General features: G+C 43.5%; 1 protein-coding gene across 3 annotated transcripts in view; it reads left to right on the forward strand.

Moving 5' to 3' along the window:
- TEX14 (testis expressed 14, intercellular bridge forming factor) overlaps window positions 1-13,770 on the forward strand; it is a 73,675-nt gene that overhangs the window by 36,356 nt on the left and 23,549 nt on the right. For all 3 annotated transcript variants that reach the window (XR_016438878.1, XR_016438879.1, XM_090025499.1), the window contains exons 6-16: window positions 195-325; window positions 1,408-1,521; window positions 1,907-2,030; window positions 2,333-2,511; window positions 5,960-6,111; window positions 7,592-7,782; window positions 8,404-8,554; window positions 9,261-10,237; window positions 11,508-11,614; window positions 12,135-12,217; window positions 13,295-13,567. Coding sequence is in view for 1 of the 3 variants with exons in the window: in XM_090025499.1 (XP_089881625.1) it covers window positions 195-325; window positions 1,408-1,521; window positions 1,907-2,030; window positions 2,333-2,511; window positions 5,960-6,111; window positions 7,592-7,782; window positions 8,404-8,554; window positions 9,261-10,237; window positions 11,508-11,614; window positions 12,135-12,217; window positions 13,295-13,567 (2,482 nt within the window). In the remaining 2 variants the exon portion in view is untranslated. The remainder of the gene's footprint in view (window positions 1-194; window positions 326-1,407; window positions 1,522-1,906; window positions 2,031-2,332; window positions 2,512-5,959; window positions 6,112-7,591; window positions 7,783-8,403; window positions 8,555-9,260; window positions 10,238-11,507; window positions 11,615-12,134; window positions 12,218-13,294; window positions 13,568-13,770) is intronic.

The following is a 13,770-nucleotide window of genomic DNA, read 5'->3' on the forward strand; positions in this document are numbered from 1 at the left end:
GATGAACATTTGTTTTTGGGTAGATATCCTTAGTGCTAATGTAGCATTTTTCTGCTTCAAAACAATGTTTTAGACACTTTAGCTCATCTCCCAACACCTTAAGATGGCACACTGAATGCGTACCTGAGCTGGGAGGTAGAACTAGGGAGTAACTGAGTGTCTCCTATTCATGCACTGCGTTGTTCTTGTTTCAGTTTCATCTAACAGGCAATAAGCAGCTTGGGTACCTGGCATCTCTCCCTATCATTGGGGATAGAGAAGTGTTCCAGGCAGATGATGAACCTATGTTCTCTTACCACACGGGACCATACATGCTTATGACAAAGTGAGTAGATCTGAAATTGTTTTCTGCTATTGTTTAATATATATTAGAAGACTTGAGTAGCGAGTGACTGGACCAGATGACCTGTCTGGATTTGTTTTCCTTTCCACTAATCATAGAAGCAAGAGAGGAACATGTCCTGTAATCATCCATTCCATCTCCCTGCCATAGCAGGGTTTGCCTCCTTTTGTATTTTGGTTGTCAAATCTCCTTGTAGCATCTCTAGACAAATGGTATCAAAGTTGTTGGGCCCCTAGGGCTGGATTCAGCCCGTGGGGTTTCTTGAAGGCTGGATCCAGACTGTGGGGCTTTCCATTGACCAGGTGAGAGTGTTAATCCCTGCAGCTGATGGGGCCACTGTTTCCACGAGGCTCTGAAACCCAGGGACACTGCTAGAACATCAGCTCTAGTTGCCTTGTGGATTAACACTACCAACACAGGGACTCTGGCAGCTGTGGTGAATGAATGCTGGGAGCTGAATCTGGCCCATAGAGGTCAGTGATCCAGCCCACAAAAAACTCTGGGCCACATAACTGGCCCTGGTGTATGCTCATAGTTTGGATTTGGGTGGTCCAAGTTCAGGCCCTGGGCACACCTGCTGTAGCCTATTTGCTCAGATCCAACGGGCAGAGCCACAAGTGCAGGTTAGGCCCTGTTGTGCCTTTTCTGATCTGCAGAAGGACTCTGGCTGTTCAGAGGATCTGTAGGCTGGTCCCTGCCACTCCTCAGCAGAACTAGCTTGCCTCACGGGGGGTTGGATACTGCCTCTGTGAGAAGTGATTTCTAATGCTGTGGTTTTTTTGCCTGGGATTGTGGGAATGTGGTCTGCCAAGTGGCAGCACTTTTTCTCTCTGTAAAACAGTCTGTGTCTTGCTGTAGCTACTCTTTGGTGAGCAAAGAGTTTATTGTTCATTTGGAAAGCTGAAAGCATATTGCCAGGGTTATCAAAGTGATGGCATGTTGCTAACAGCAGGAGACAGCTCTGTAATCCTGAGAAGCTTTGATGCTATTTATAAGTGATACTATAACTGAAAAACCTATTGTACAAATGCAGTGAGTGGAATCCCCTCTCTTTTTCTTTGTAGCCTAATGTGGGGTGGCAGCAGAGTCACGGTGAAGGAGCTCAATTTTAAACCACATCAGAACTGTAGTAAGCTCCGTTTAGCTGATCTTCTAATAGCAGAGCAGGAGCATAGTAGGTAAGAAAAAAGGTACAGTGTCTCCAGTGTTTCAGGGCTTGAGACAAGCCCAGGCAGCCTTGGAATAAAAACAAACAGGTTTGCAAAAGGATGAATCTTGGCTTCTCTGCTTTTTGCAAATGGGATGCACAATTCAGTTTTTCGCAGATGTGCATTGGAAAGTGTAGTACTGGGTAGGCGGGATTCCCTCCCCACATATTTAACACTTACCATAAGTACATCACTGCGCGTGTCTTCAAACAGCAGAAGACAGTTGGCTGCCAGTGAACAACTCTGTTATTTTGCATATTTTAGTGATAAGTTAGAAACAGTTATATCAGTGAAAAGGTGCAGAAGGCCAGAGCTTTTCTTTCCTAGTACTCTTGGGATCTCTCTCTTTTTGCAGTAAACTTCGCCATCCTCACTTGCTGCAGTTGATGGCAGTTTGTTTGTCTAGTGACTTGGAAAAAACTCGTTTGGTGTATGAGAGAGTTAGCTTTGGCTCACTGTACAGCATCCTCCATGAAAGGGTAAGTGGAACTGGTGTTTTTGTTCTTTTTTTTAACAAACAGTTTGCCTAGGAAAAGGTTCAGTGTGCTACAAAATCTGCATTTGCTGCTTAGATGCAGAAAGTGAGAAATCCTAACTCCCTGTATTAGTGTGTGGTTTCTCAGCTATCACCCAGTATTCGCTATGTGCACTGTGAATTACTATACAGTAGAAAGCATCGCTTTTCGACTTCTCTACCCATATGGTTACATAACACTAAGTTTTGCACTGTACTATACATTGATGATCAGCAGTGTGAATTCTTATCTGTTGTTTCTTTCAGCGTTCAGAGTTCCCAGTACTGTACATGGAGACAATTGTGTTTCTGCTGCTTCAAATTAATGATGCGTTGAGGTTCTTGCATGCTCGTGGATTTGTCCACCGCTCACTCACCTCCTATGCTATACAGATTGTTTCTGCTGGTGAAGCAAAGTTAACAAACTTGGAGTACATGCTCGAAAGGTAAAGAATTGTCTTGTTATTACTTTGAAAGGGAGGTGAGGTTCTGTTTAGGACTAAATTCTGTTGTCAAGGTAATCTTGCTGAGAGATCTAATGATTACCTGAGGATCTTTGAGGAGGACAGCAGAGATTCATCCGGGCTGTTGTCAGCATTGTAGAGTTGGCTTGGGGATCTGAGGTTTCCACATCTCCATTGCTCATTTACATGGTTTGTGCCCATCAAGAGTGGCCAAAATTAAGGTGGATTTAATTTTTGGGTCTTAGCTGTAAGTACTTAAAAATCAGTTTCGCTAGTAGAAAAAGGTTGCCTGCTTCTCTAGAATGTAAAGGCTCAATTATAAAATGGAACCTTCTTCCACTGAACACTGAGGGAGAAATCTTAGTTGAGATTTCAATTTTATTCCTCTGGTAAAAGTAATTCCAACAGAAGTAATTCCAGTTGTTTTACTGAACCTTTACTTCTGGAGCCTAATACACCTGGGTTTTGGGGACCCTGAAACTTGCACTGAGATTAGTGGCAGTTGAGGATACCCAGAATCATAGAACATTCAGGTTGGATGGGACCCCAGGAAGTCACATCTAGTCCAACCCCCTGTTCAAAGCAGGACCAGCCCCAACTGCATAATCCCAGCTGAGGTTTTGTCTAGCTGGGTCTTAAAAACCTCCAAGGATGGAGATTCCACAACCTCTCTGGGTAACTTGTTCCAGTGTTTTACTACCCTCCTACTGAGAAATTCTTCCTAATATCTAACCTAAGCTTCCCGTGCTAGAGACCGTTGCTCTTTGTTCTGTCATCTGCCACCACTGAGAACAGTCTATCTCCCCCTCTTTCGAACCCCCCCTTCAGGAAGCTGAAGGCTGCTATTAAATCCCTTCTCAGTCTTCTCTTCTGTAAATAAACCCAGTTCCCTCAGCGTCTCCTCGCAAGTCATGTGCCCCAGCCCCCGAACCATTTTGTTGCTCTCCGCTGGACTCTCTCCAACTTGTCCACAACCTTCTTGTAGTGGGGGCCCCAAAACTGAACACGGGACTCCAAGTGTGGCCTCACCGGTGCTGAATAGATGAGAATAATCACTTCCCTCGATCTGCTGGCAATGTTCCTACCAATGCAGCCCAGGATGCTGTTAGCTTTCTTGGCAGCAAGGGCACACTGCTGGCCCATATTCAGCTTATTGTCCACTGTCACCCCCAGGTCCTTTTCTGCAGAGCCACTGAGCAGCCAGTCAGCCCCCAGCCTGCACCGGTGCATGGGATTGTTTTTTCCTAAGTGTAGGGACTTTGCACTTGTCCTTGTTGAACCTCATGAGATTTCTTCTGGCCCAGTCCTCAGATTTGTCTTGGTCACTCTGAATCCTAGCCCTATCCTCCAGTATATCTACTACCCACCACAGCCTGGTGTCATCTGCAGACTTATTGGGGGTGCGGTGCATTCTGTGCCATCTTCCAGGTCATTGATGAAGACAGTGAAGAAAACCGGCCCCAGGATCGACCCCATGGGCACTCCACTTGATACCAGCTGCCAACTAGGCATCAAGCCATTGATTGCTACTCTGAGCCCAGTGCTCCAGCCAGTTTCCTATCTACCGTAAAGTCTGTTCATCCAATCTGTACTTCCTTAGTTTGCCTGGGAGAATGCTGTGGAAGGCTGTATCAAAACATGGCTAAAATCAAGATATACCATACCCACTGATTTCCCTGGATCCACAAAGCCAGTTATCTTGTCTTAGAAGGCAATCAGGTTGGTCAGGCATGATTTGCCTTTGGTGAATCCATGCTGACTGTTCGTAATCACCATCTTCTTCTCCAAGTGCTAAGAAATTGATTTCTTGAGGACCTGCTCCATGATTTTTCTAGGGACTGAGCTGAGGCTGACCAGTTTGTAGTTCCCCAAATCCTTCTTTTTCCCTTTCTTAAATATGGGCACTATGTTTGCCCTTTTCCAGTCATCTGGGACCTCTCCCGATCTCCATGAGTTTTCAAAGATGATGGCCTGTGGCCCTGCAGTCACAGCAGTCAACTCCCTCAACACCTTCAGGTGCATCCTGTCCAGCTTTATAGACTAATACATATCCAGCTTTTCTAAATAGCCCCTAATTTCCTTTGGAAAGAGACTTTGACCAAAGTCATTTGGAATTCGTAAAATTATTTTTGAAAATTCTTCAGGTTTTTTTTGTGTGTACTACATCTTCTTTAAGCAAATTCCTTTTAAAACATGAAAAGGTAAACAGGGGTTCTCCCTCCTGTAGCAAATATAAGAGAGAGAAACTAGCTGATGTGATGATAAATTCTGAAATACATTAGAAACTGAATTTGCCAAAGGTACCAAGAGAATGAACTGAAATGAATAATGATTTCTGCCCCCCGCCGCTCTTCCCCCTCCCTGCTCCATTTTCTTGCTATCTTTTTTCAACTATCACTAAATCTTAGGTATTACTTGTCATTGTGATAGGGCTAATGTTTTTAGACAGAAATATGATTTAAGTCAAGTGGTTCTCTTTAATATACATGAACTGTAAATTACAGTACCGTTTTCCTCTAACAGATGGTCTCTACTTAAAATATCTGAAATCACTGTTCCCTTGAACAGTTTTACATTACACAGGAAATGAGGTTTTGCAGATGAGGAAAAACCCTTTATCTTAGACAAAGATTTTGAAGAACACTTATTTGCATTTTGAAATGAAAAAGTAAGCAGAATACTTACTGTCTAGAGCAGTGGTTCCCAAACCTTTTTGATCACTGTCAGCCTTCACCATTTTTGTGGAGCACCATGTACCCTTATCATCAGACTTTTAATTGAAAGGGGAGGGAATGAAATCTCCAGACAACTAGTAATATGCCGGTTGAAATTTGGCAACCCTAAAGCAACTTCTAGTCATATAGAAGCTGGTATCTCTACCAATCCTACGTAGCAAATAACAGGCCTTTCACCTATGCTCTGAACCTTGATCTGATCAGCGAGATCTTAATTTCCAGACTCTTGTACAATTTCTAGCCTTTTCTTTTTTACCTTGGAGGGTAACATTTTGAAAGAGCCAGCTATATGTCATTGTCCCCGGCAGAGGGTGCTCCTGTAACATGCCAAAACAAACCATTTATTTTTATGCATATATTAGATGTTCTTTCAAAAGTCTGTTTTTTACTATGGGGGCTAATGTTTTGGTTAATGTTTGGGCAGAACACGAGTCATTTAAAATAAACAAACATATAAAAATTATGAAATTTATTCCTGGCTTCCTGAAGATCAGACCTTCCAGATGGGACGATTCAAAGCCAGGCTCATCTATAACCAAATGTCCTAGACAGAACTTGTAGCTTGCTTTGGCTTGTGTCCGTGTGCTAATGTGATTTCTTGAACTCTTTGATTTTTGAATACCCTGAATGGAATAGCTACTTGTTATGTGTTATGTTTGCCCAGTTTGTCCTTGTTTCATTTTCTTTTCTGGCAGCAAGGATGGAGGAGAACACATTGATCTTACACGCATTCCTGTCCCAGCTCAGCTATATAGATGGTGCTCTCCTGAAGTGATCCTTCAGAAGGCTGCTACAGTCAAATCAGACATTTATAGCTTCTGTACAGTAATGCAAGAGGCTTTAACAGGTATATTTAAAGGGGTACAGACTTCTGTCACTGAGTTATCTCATGGAGTGCTTCTGATGCAAATCATCACTACTCCAAATGTCAATTTAATTTCCTTTCATGGTCCCTTAGGTGAGCTCCTTTAGAACTTGTGAGTTAAGGTTTCCTTCTTATGAGAAGGAGAGTTGCCTGGAAAAGAAGAAATCATATATCTCCCTGCTAGCTCTTTTGCACAGCATGCTGATATCTGGGGAGAAACGAGAATGACCTGTTTAACTGTAATTGAACGCTTAGATTAGGCAAGATTCCTTGAGGGACAGGGAAACACAATAGATATTTACCTACAAATACTTGTCTTAACCTGACAAAATTAAAGGGGGTGAAGATGGGGATGTACCCCAAGTGTTAATTTGTGATTGGGCAAAAAGCCCTGATTAGTAAGGTGCAAAACTGCAGATTGCGGCCCACAGTTAGGTAGGCTAGTCAAAACCAGAGAAGATGTTGAGGAACTGTGAAGCTGTCAGTTAGGTGAATAGATAGCATGATAGCAGATAAAACCCTGTCTGGCAGAGTTTAGTGAAGGTACATTTTGAATGTAGAGTACGTACTGAGGGTTCAAACCAAGCTCCTGTTGCTCAAAAAAAAGGAAATGTGCATCATTGTGGAGAGCTTAATGAAGTACTCAACATGCAGGGCTGATCAAAAAAGCAAACAAATTGCTAGGCTTTGTAAAGTGTATAATAGAAAAGAATGCTGAAGATACAGCACTGTTGTACAGATCGGTGGTACACACACCTGGATGAATGCATTTAATATTAGTCAGTCCATCTCAGAGAAATAAGCAGAAATAGAAAGGTTTCAGGGAGGGGTAATCAAATAACTGGTTAGTAAAAAAAAAGTCATATGAAGAGAAATTAGAAACCTTGGAATGGCTTAATTTAAGGAGGAGTGTAATATGGATAAGAGGTATGGAACACAGGAAATGGTGTAGAGAGTTCTTAACGATCTTGATCCTTAATTCAAGGACAATGCAAATGGCAGGCCCCAAATGAAAACAGATAAGAGTTCTGCTACACGTGGCACACTAACTTCCTGTCACAAGATAGCACAGAGGCCAAGTGGGTATCAGAGTTCTTAAAAGGAGTAGATGTTTACGCTGGCAATGGGAATATCCACTGTGAAAGCCGGCAAGATAAACCAGTTGTCCTACAGTCGAACCCATTTAACCTGATGAGGGAAGGAAAAATATTCTCTGGGCAGTTTATTTCATGATTTTAAAACTACAGGGAGTGTTTAGGCAGCTTTCTGGGAAGCATCCAGTGCTGGCCATGGTGAGAGGAGGAGGGATAGCGAACTAACTGGACCACTGGTCTGATTCCCAATGGAAGGCATGTCCCTGTCTGAATGTCATGTCATCTGTTCCTGTGGCTTCGTCTGAGTCTTTCCCTTCTTTCATTATTCATGAACATGCTGTAATCTGTAATTGGAATATTTCTTACAGAAACTCTGCCCTGGAGTGGCCAGGAAGACTCCTTTATTAAAGAACTCATTGTTTCTCAGCAATATCTGAATACTGATGTCAGACTTCCTAAACCCTATTATGACATTGTAAAGACAGGCTTGGAAGCCAAACAGAAGGACCGCTCCATCAGCCTCCAGGATATTCGATATACCCTGCAGAATGACTTAAAGGTGACTCTCAAGATTGTAGCACTTATGCTCTTAGTCACATTTGGTTAATCAGAGTTAACAGTTTATTAGAGCTGGTGTTGTTCTTTTCTTCAGGTCTGTAATGTGAGGTCACAGGTCCGAGTGTGGGCTATACTCTTAGTGCAGTTGGGCTAATGGCTTTTTTTTTTGGGTTGAAATTTTGTTTCAGTTCTGAATTCTATTGGGCAGAGCCCTAGAGTCAAGTTCCAAATTTCACACATCTCTGTGGCTCTACCACTGGGCAAGTATCCCCGCTCCCAGACCCATTGGTCTGGGGCTTTGCATACTCCCCAAATCCATGGCTGGCATCCTATGTGCAAGCCCCAAGCCCAGAGGCCTTGCTGTTTGGATGCCCCCTAGTCTTGCTTGCTTCTAGCCAAAAGGCCGAGGAGCAAGCCACAGGGAAAGCAAGAACACGTCCCCTCCCATTGCCACAGAATTGTGCGGTCGAGTTTCCTACATCTGGGGTAGCATGCAGGGGTCGGCCTGCCTGCAGTGCATGGGGCCAGCCTCACCCTATATGTAGGGTAGTAGTTCAGAGCGAAAACAGAAGACCCTACAATACCATTTCAGCTGCCCTTTACAGCATCCCTTCTGTTACAGGATTTGATTGCTGCTCGAATGGATCGCCCTGGTGAAAGCTCATGCGCACAAGGGCACAGTCTGTCTGCAGATGTAAACATCTATTTGGGGTCAGAATCCAAGTACCAGAGGCGAACAATTGAGCTGCAAGGAGAAGCAATTGTAGAGTCTGGTGAGTTTCTGTGCATTGAGGTTGTCCTCTCATACAGAAGCATCTCAAAAGGGAAGGGCCAGATTTTGGAACTAGCAGAGCTGTGCATAGCAACAACCCCAGTGGTAATTTGGAACAAGGCACTTCTCATCTGCCATCACTACCCCTGTCTAGACTAGATTGTGGGGTCCCAGCGTATCCTTGCTGCTGGCACACCCTGACAGCCAAAGAGAATTAGTGGTAGTCTTGTTTTAGTTGCAGTCACCCCAGTGTCCAGGTCCCTAAGGGCTGCAGGGATTATGAACCCTCTGTGCAGGAGTCCTGAGTTCCCCTCCACTTCTGCAGTGGAGACAGTGAGTTAGGGCCAGCCCCCTTTCCCTGTGGAAGATGCGTGTTTTGCAAAACCAAAAGTTTCCATGAGAATATTTTAGTATAGCTGAATATGCCTTAGTTTTTTCCACCGAGAAGAGGAAAATGATGAAGAGAGAACTTTACCCTGGATTCTAGGTACCTTACTTTGCAGCAGGGCTGGGCATCACATGCCTGCTCCTCTTTTACTCTGTAGTAAAGTCAGTTTACTACTTAGCGAATGTGTCATATGTCTGTATTGTCAAATAGAGGGTTTGATTGTTGCTAGTCTAACAACAAGCAAAGAGGCTTGCTGAGTAAGCAGCTCTCAAAATGGAAGCCTGAAGAAGTAGCCTAACGCTATTATCTGGTTTTTCAGCATGCAGCTATACTGTGCCAAGATGTTCAGTATCTCCTGCGAAAAAAGGAACTGTTCTAGACCATGAAGCTATGGTTAATGTGCAGCCAGGTCCACACGATCTGAGCCAAGATGTGGCTACTAACTTCCAGAGGACCTTCAGTGCCAGCAATGTTAATGAGAGCCTCTGTAGCTTTGAAATGAATGAAATTGATGCATATTATTCAGAATTCCATGAAAATGCTGTGGAAGGACAGGCTGAGATAAAGTGTGCCTTGGGGGCTGAAATAGAGCAGCAAAATGTAGAAGAGGGTAAGGATGCCTCCAGGCTCCTACCAGTACCTTCTGAAATACAGCTAGAGGAGAAGCCCAGTTCTGAGGAAGGGAGCTCTTCAGAAACAGATCCAGAGCACAGTCTGGGGGAAGAAGAGGCACTAAGCGAGACCTCAGAGCTGTATATGCTGGACCAAGAGGAAAGAGCTATCAGGGCTAGTCTGAGTAGCCCATCCAGGACTGGGCAGCACATTAGCAAATGTGTCCTGAACCTAAAGATTTCTCAGACCTTCCTGCAGCAAGCAACAAATTCCATTTGCAGAACAGAGGAGAAGTTAGATGAATTAGAGACAATCCAAAAACAACAGAGACAGCTTAAGGAAATGCAAGCAGAACAGTTTGCTAAGCAGATGTTCATAGAGAGCTACCTGGATAACATTGATGATGTCCTCAAAAATGTCAAGATACCTTATTCAGGAGCGAATGTGTTTTTATGGAAGGCAGTAGGCCCTCCTTCAAGGAACTATACCCCTCCACCTCCACAAGTGCCTGGTTCACAGAAGGTTGTAGGGATCAACCATTTCCAGGCTATCACAAAGGCTGTGCAGGAAAAAAGGAAAGCACAGAGAGAAAAGACAGAATGCTTTGGTGAAAGTAACAAGAATAAAGGTGATGTCTACCAGAGCAATTTTTGTCTGGGGTCTTCTGTAGGACCAAGCAATCAGGTAAGGGAGGGAGAGAAGACTGTGACTACGTATGTGCCGTTTCGCAGGAGTGTAGTAGTGAAGAGATGCATGGATCTGGATACTCTATCAAGGGAGAACAGTGATTATCACTCTTCTACATATTCTTTGAGTGCTTTTTTGCTTTTTACATTGTATGTAAGAGAGAAAATGATCAGCCTGAGAATGTGTCATCTTTTTGGCTTTAACCAACTAGTAGCTTTTTTATATAGACATTTCATCTTTATTTATGGCTCCATTTTGTTCTGACTTGTAGCCTCATGTCTGTTTACTGATGGCTTATATAATAAGACTGTAATAAAGCCACGCTTTAAAAATCGGCCTCTTAATTTTGTTTTCAGGGTTACTGGATTGGGATGCACAAATGTGTTCTCAGTAAATGCATTTTAAGGGCTGATTTGAAAATAACTAAAATATCTAGGTATAAGGACCTAGGGAGGCCAATTTACATTTTTAGCACCTGCTGTTATTTCTTCTTATTTTGACTAGCACTTTGGTGTCCCTGGCTCTTCACAGAGAGACAGGAAAGTCTTTCCATTTGAGTTTAATTAGGCAGCCCACTGCCCGTGTGGAAAAATCATCTTTGTTTGGAGTGAAGGTGGGGAATATTGGGAGGCAGAGGAAGTGTAGGAGAGGGTATTTTTATAGGTTGTTGTTGCTCTTAGCTGTCATGTGAGGATGATTTCTAAGTGCTTGTAGACTTAAGGGAACTATTAACATTGCTAGCCAAAAGAGTATATTTGGAGAAAGATTTTGTATTTGTATCTGGATTGTGGGGCTGATCTGTGAGTTGCTTAGCACCAGAAATTCCCACAAGTCACTCACCTTATTGAAGGTTTGGGCCCCTACATGTAAAAGGAGCCTGCTAGAAATTTACCACCTACTTCTGGTTAATGTAGGGCCTCAGCCTGTCACCATTACTCATGTGATTAGTGCCATTCAAATAAAGGCTAGTGAATTAAGTTTGCAGAAACAGGGCATGTCTACACATGCATTTATGCTGGCTTAAATTTACTGTGGAGTAACTAATTGGGCGTAAATGTGATACCTGCGTGATGCAGGTATCAAATTTATGCACAAGTCAGATAAGTTGCCATATTCATTGCGCAGTATGGGTGTGCACGTGTAGGTGCATTCCTGTACTGCACAGTAAATGCGCACATGTAGATGCACTCACAAATTCTTAACATGGCTTTAATGACCGTAGAATACCTGGTATGTGCTGAGTCATGGTTTGGTTTACTCATTTCAGCAATTACACCCACGCGTGTCTGTAAGACGGAAAAGAAATGTCAACTTGCAGCACGAGAGCGGAGGTGATTCAAGTTCTGCAGGAAGTGCAGTTGAAGAGGAGATATGGTAAGTTCTGCCCGCTGCTTTGATCCTGTTCACAAAGGAATGAATTGAGCAAATTCTTCCACTAAATCCCTTGTTACAAGCATACAGGTCCAGGATTTAAAATGGCACTGAGTTATTCTCAGCAAGCCAAAATCCATCTATCCAATTAGGATCCTGCCATGACACTGACACATTGTCAGTTACAATAGCTGATAAGATAACTACCACTGGAACTTAATAAGGAGTTGGAATATGTCAGTACATAATATCTTTTTCTCTGGGGTCTGTGATCACTTTGTAAAAGGTGAACTGGACAGTGGTAAGAATTGGTGTGATAGAAAATGGTACCTCAGGACCTAAAGAAAGATTTGAAAAGCCTTACACACATAATAAATCATATGGACACATCACTGGATGCACATGAAGCTACTAGGGGATCAGTGTGTTGATTCCAAATCTCATCACATTAGCGTTTTACTGTTGGAGGAAGGGTTAACACAATGCATTTCTGTTGAATGTACCTTGTAACAATTTACTGTAGGCGGTTTCCAAAATCAACATCTGAAATTTCCAACAGAAGAATATTAAGTGAGGAGAGAAGGATGGTACAGTCAGAATGGACGAGTGAGTAGATCACAAAGTTGATTAAACATGGAAGTTAGGCAGTGTCCTGGAAACATGGTATTTTGTCCTTCATGTCCCTCAGTGATTTATCTTTGTCAAGATTCCTGTAACCACGCATATTTTCCTGCCATTATACTATTCAAGCTGGCTCATCAGTCAATGCTGAATTTGGCTTATCTGTGTGTGTCCCATCTTCAAAGAGGACAGGAAGGGGCTTCCTAAATTAACTGAACATATGTTGCTTTCCTCCTTGGCCAGAGTTGGATTTCTGAAATTAAACACCTCCATATTTAGGCATCTAAATAAAGACTGCCAAGTGCTGAGCATCTGCAGATCCCCTTGAATTCACTGGGCTGTTGAGTAAAAATGGAAGGGAGTTCTCACAGTATTGTCTATAGAGAGTGTGGCCAGAGAGCTGGGCCATTGATGCCTCCAGTGCTGTAGTTTCTGTAGTTAAAATAAAAAGGCTCTGCATATGTGACAGGGCCAACTTTATTACGGTAGGCCTGCCAGGTGTTCCTGGGGAGATGATGCAGAGTGAATATAATTTTCTGTCCTGAGCCCAGGCAGAGTTTGCATGATCAGTCCAACCTTGTTACTAAGGTGTGAGCAGCCACCAGGATTTTCAGCCCAAGGCTGAAATAACAGATGGCCTGTAATGAATCCAGTGAGGATATTAACAGGACTTCTTCCCATCAGTCACTGCAGCAGCCACTAGATGGCCATATAACATGAGGAATAGAAGTGATTATCACCAGGGCTCACCCCATTAGAACATTCCCTAATGAATATGTGTGTCCAAAGTGTTCCCCTGGATTTCTCCAGATTTATGCTTTTTGTAAAGCAGAGGTAAGATTCTGGCCCTTGTGACAATGACGGAGACTTTTTGGCAATGACCCTACATGTTCCCAAATCAACAGATGGCCTGAACGACACAGGCAAAGGCCTGAAGGTCCAAATCCTGCTCCTGTGCAAACCTTGGGGAGTGACCTAAATGGCGAGTGTTCCCCAGGTGGGCGCCCTGAGCATCTAGCTTGCAACAAGAAGGGGAACAGTAAGGATATTGGTTTTGTCTAGCTGAAGTGAAACAGATGGCTAAAAGAGCAGTCTCAGGCCAGCTGGGACTTCTTCCTCCATATGCGCCCAGCGAATGCACTTCTGAGAGTGAAGCAGAAAGCCTGAAGGAGACATATCTACAAGCCACCGTCAAGGATCGGGGATATCCTGAGTGGCAGAGAAGAGCTGGCAGGTGGCAGACAGGTAGTAGCACTGAAACGCTGAATCTGGGGAGGAAGGAAAAGTCTGAATCGGAGTGGAGTGATGCAGAGTCTATCTTCGAAAGTTTTGCAGGTAACACTAGTAAAAATGGACTTGCTTGTGGCATGGTTCTTGGAGGCCTCACAGGCCAGTTTAACCTCCAGAATGGCCCCATATAGAGTACAGAATATTCTCTGGACTGAGCACTGGGTACTAAGTGATATCTAGGGTCTTGCCAGTGAGTACTGAGGTCCCTTTGATATAGTTGGATGTTAAAGGTTGAAAGCTCGTGTCAT

The sequence above is a fragment of the Crocodylus siamensis genome, chromosome 13 (assembly GCF_052110815.1).
Source record: "Crocodylus siamensis isolate JL-2025a chromosome 13, ASM5211081v1, whole genome shotgun sequence".
In the NCBI taxonomy this organism is placed as follows: domain Eukaryota; kingdom Metazoa; phylum Chordata; order Crocodylia; family Crocodylidae; genus Crocodylus; species Crocodylus siamensis.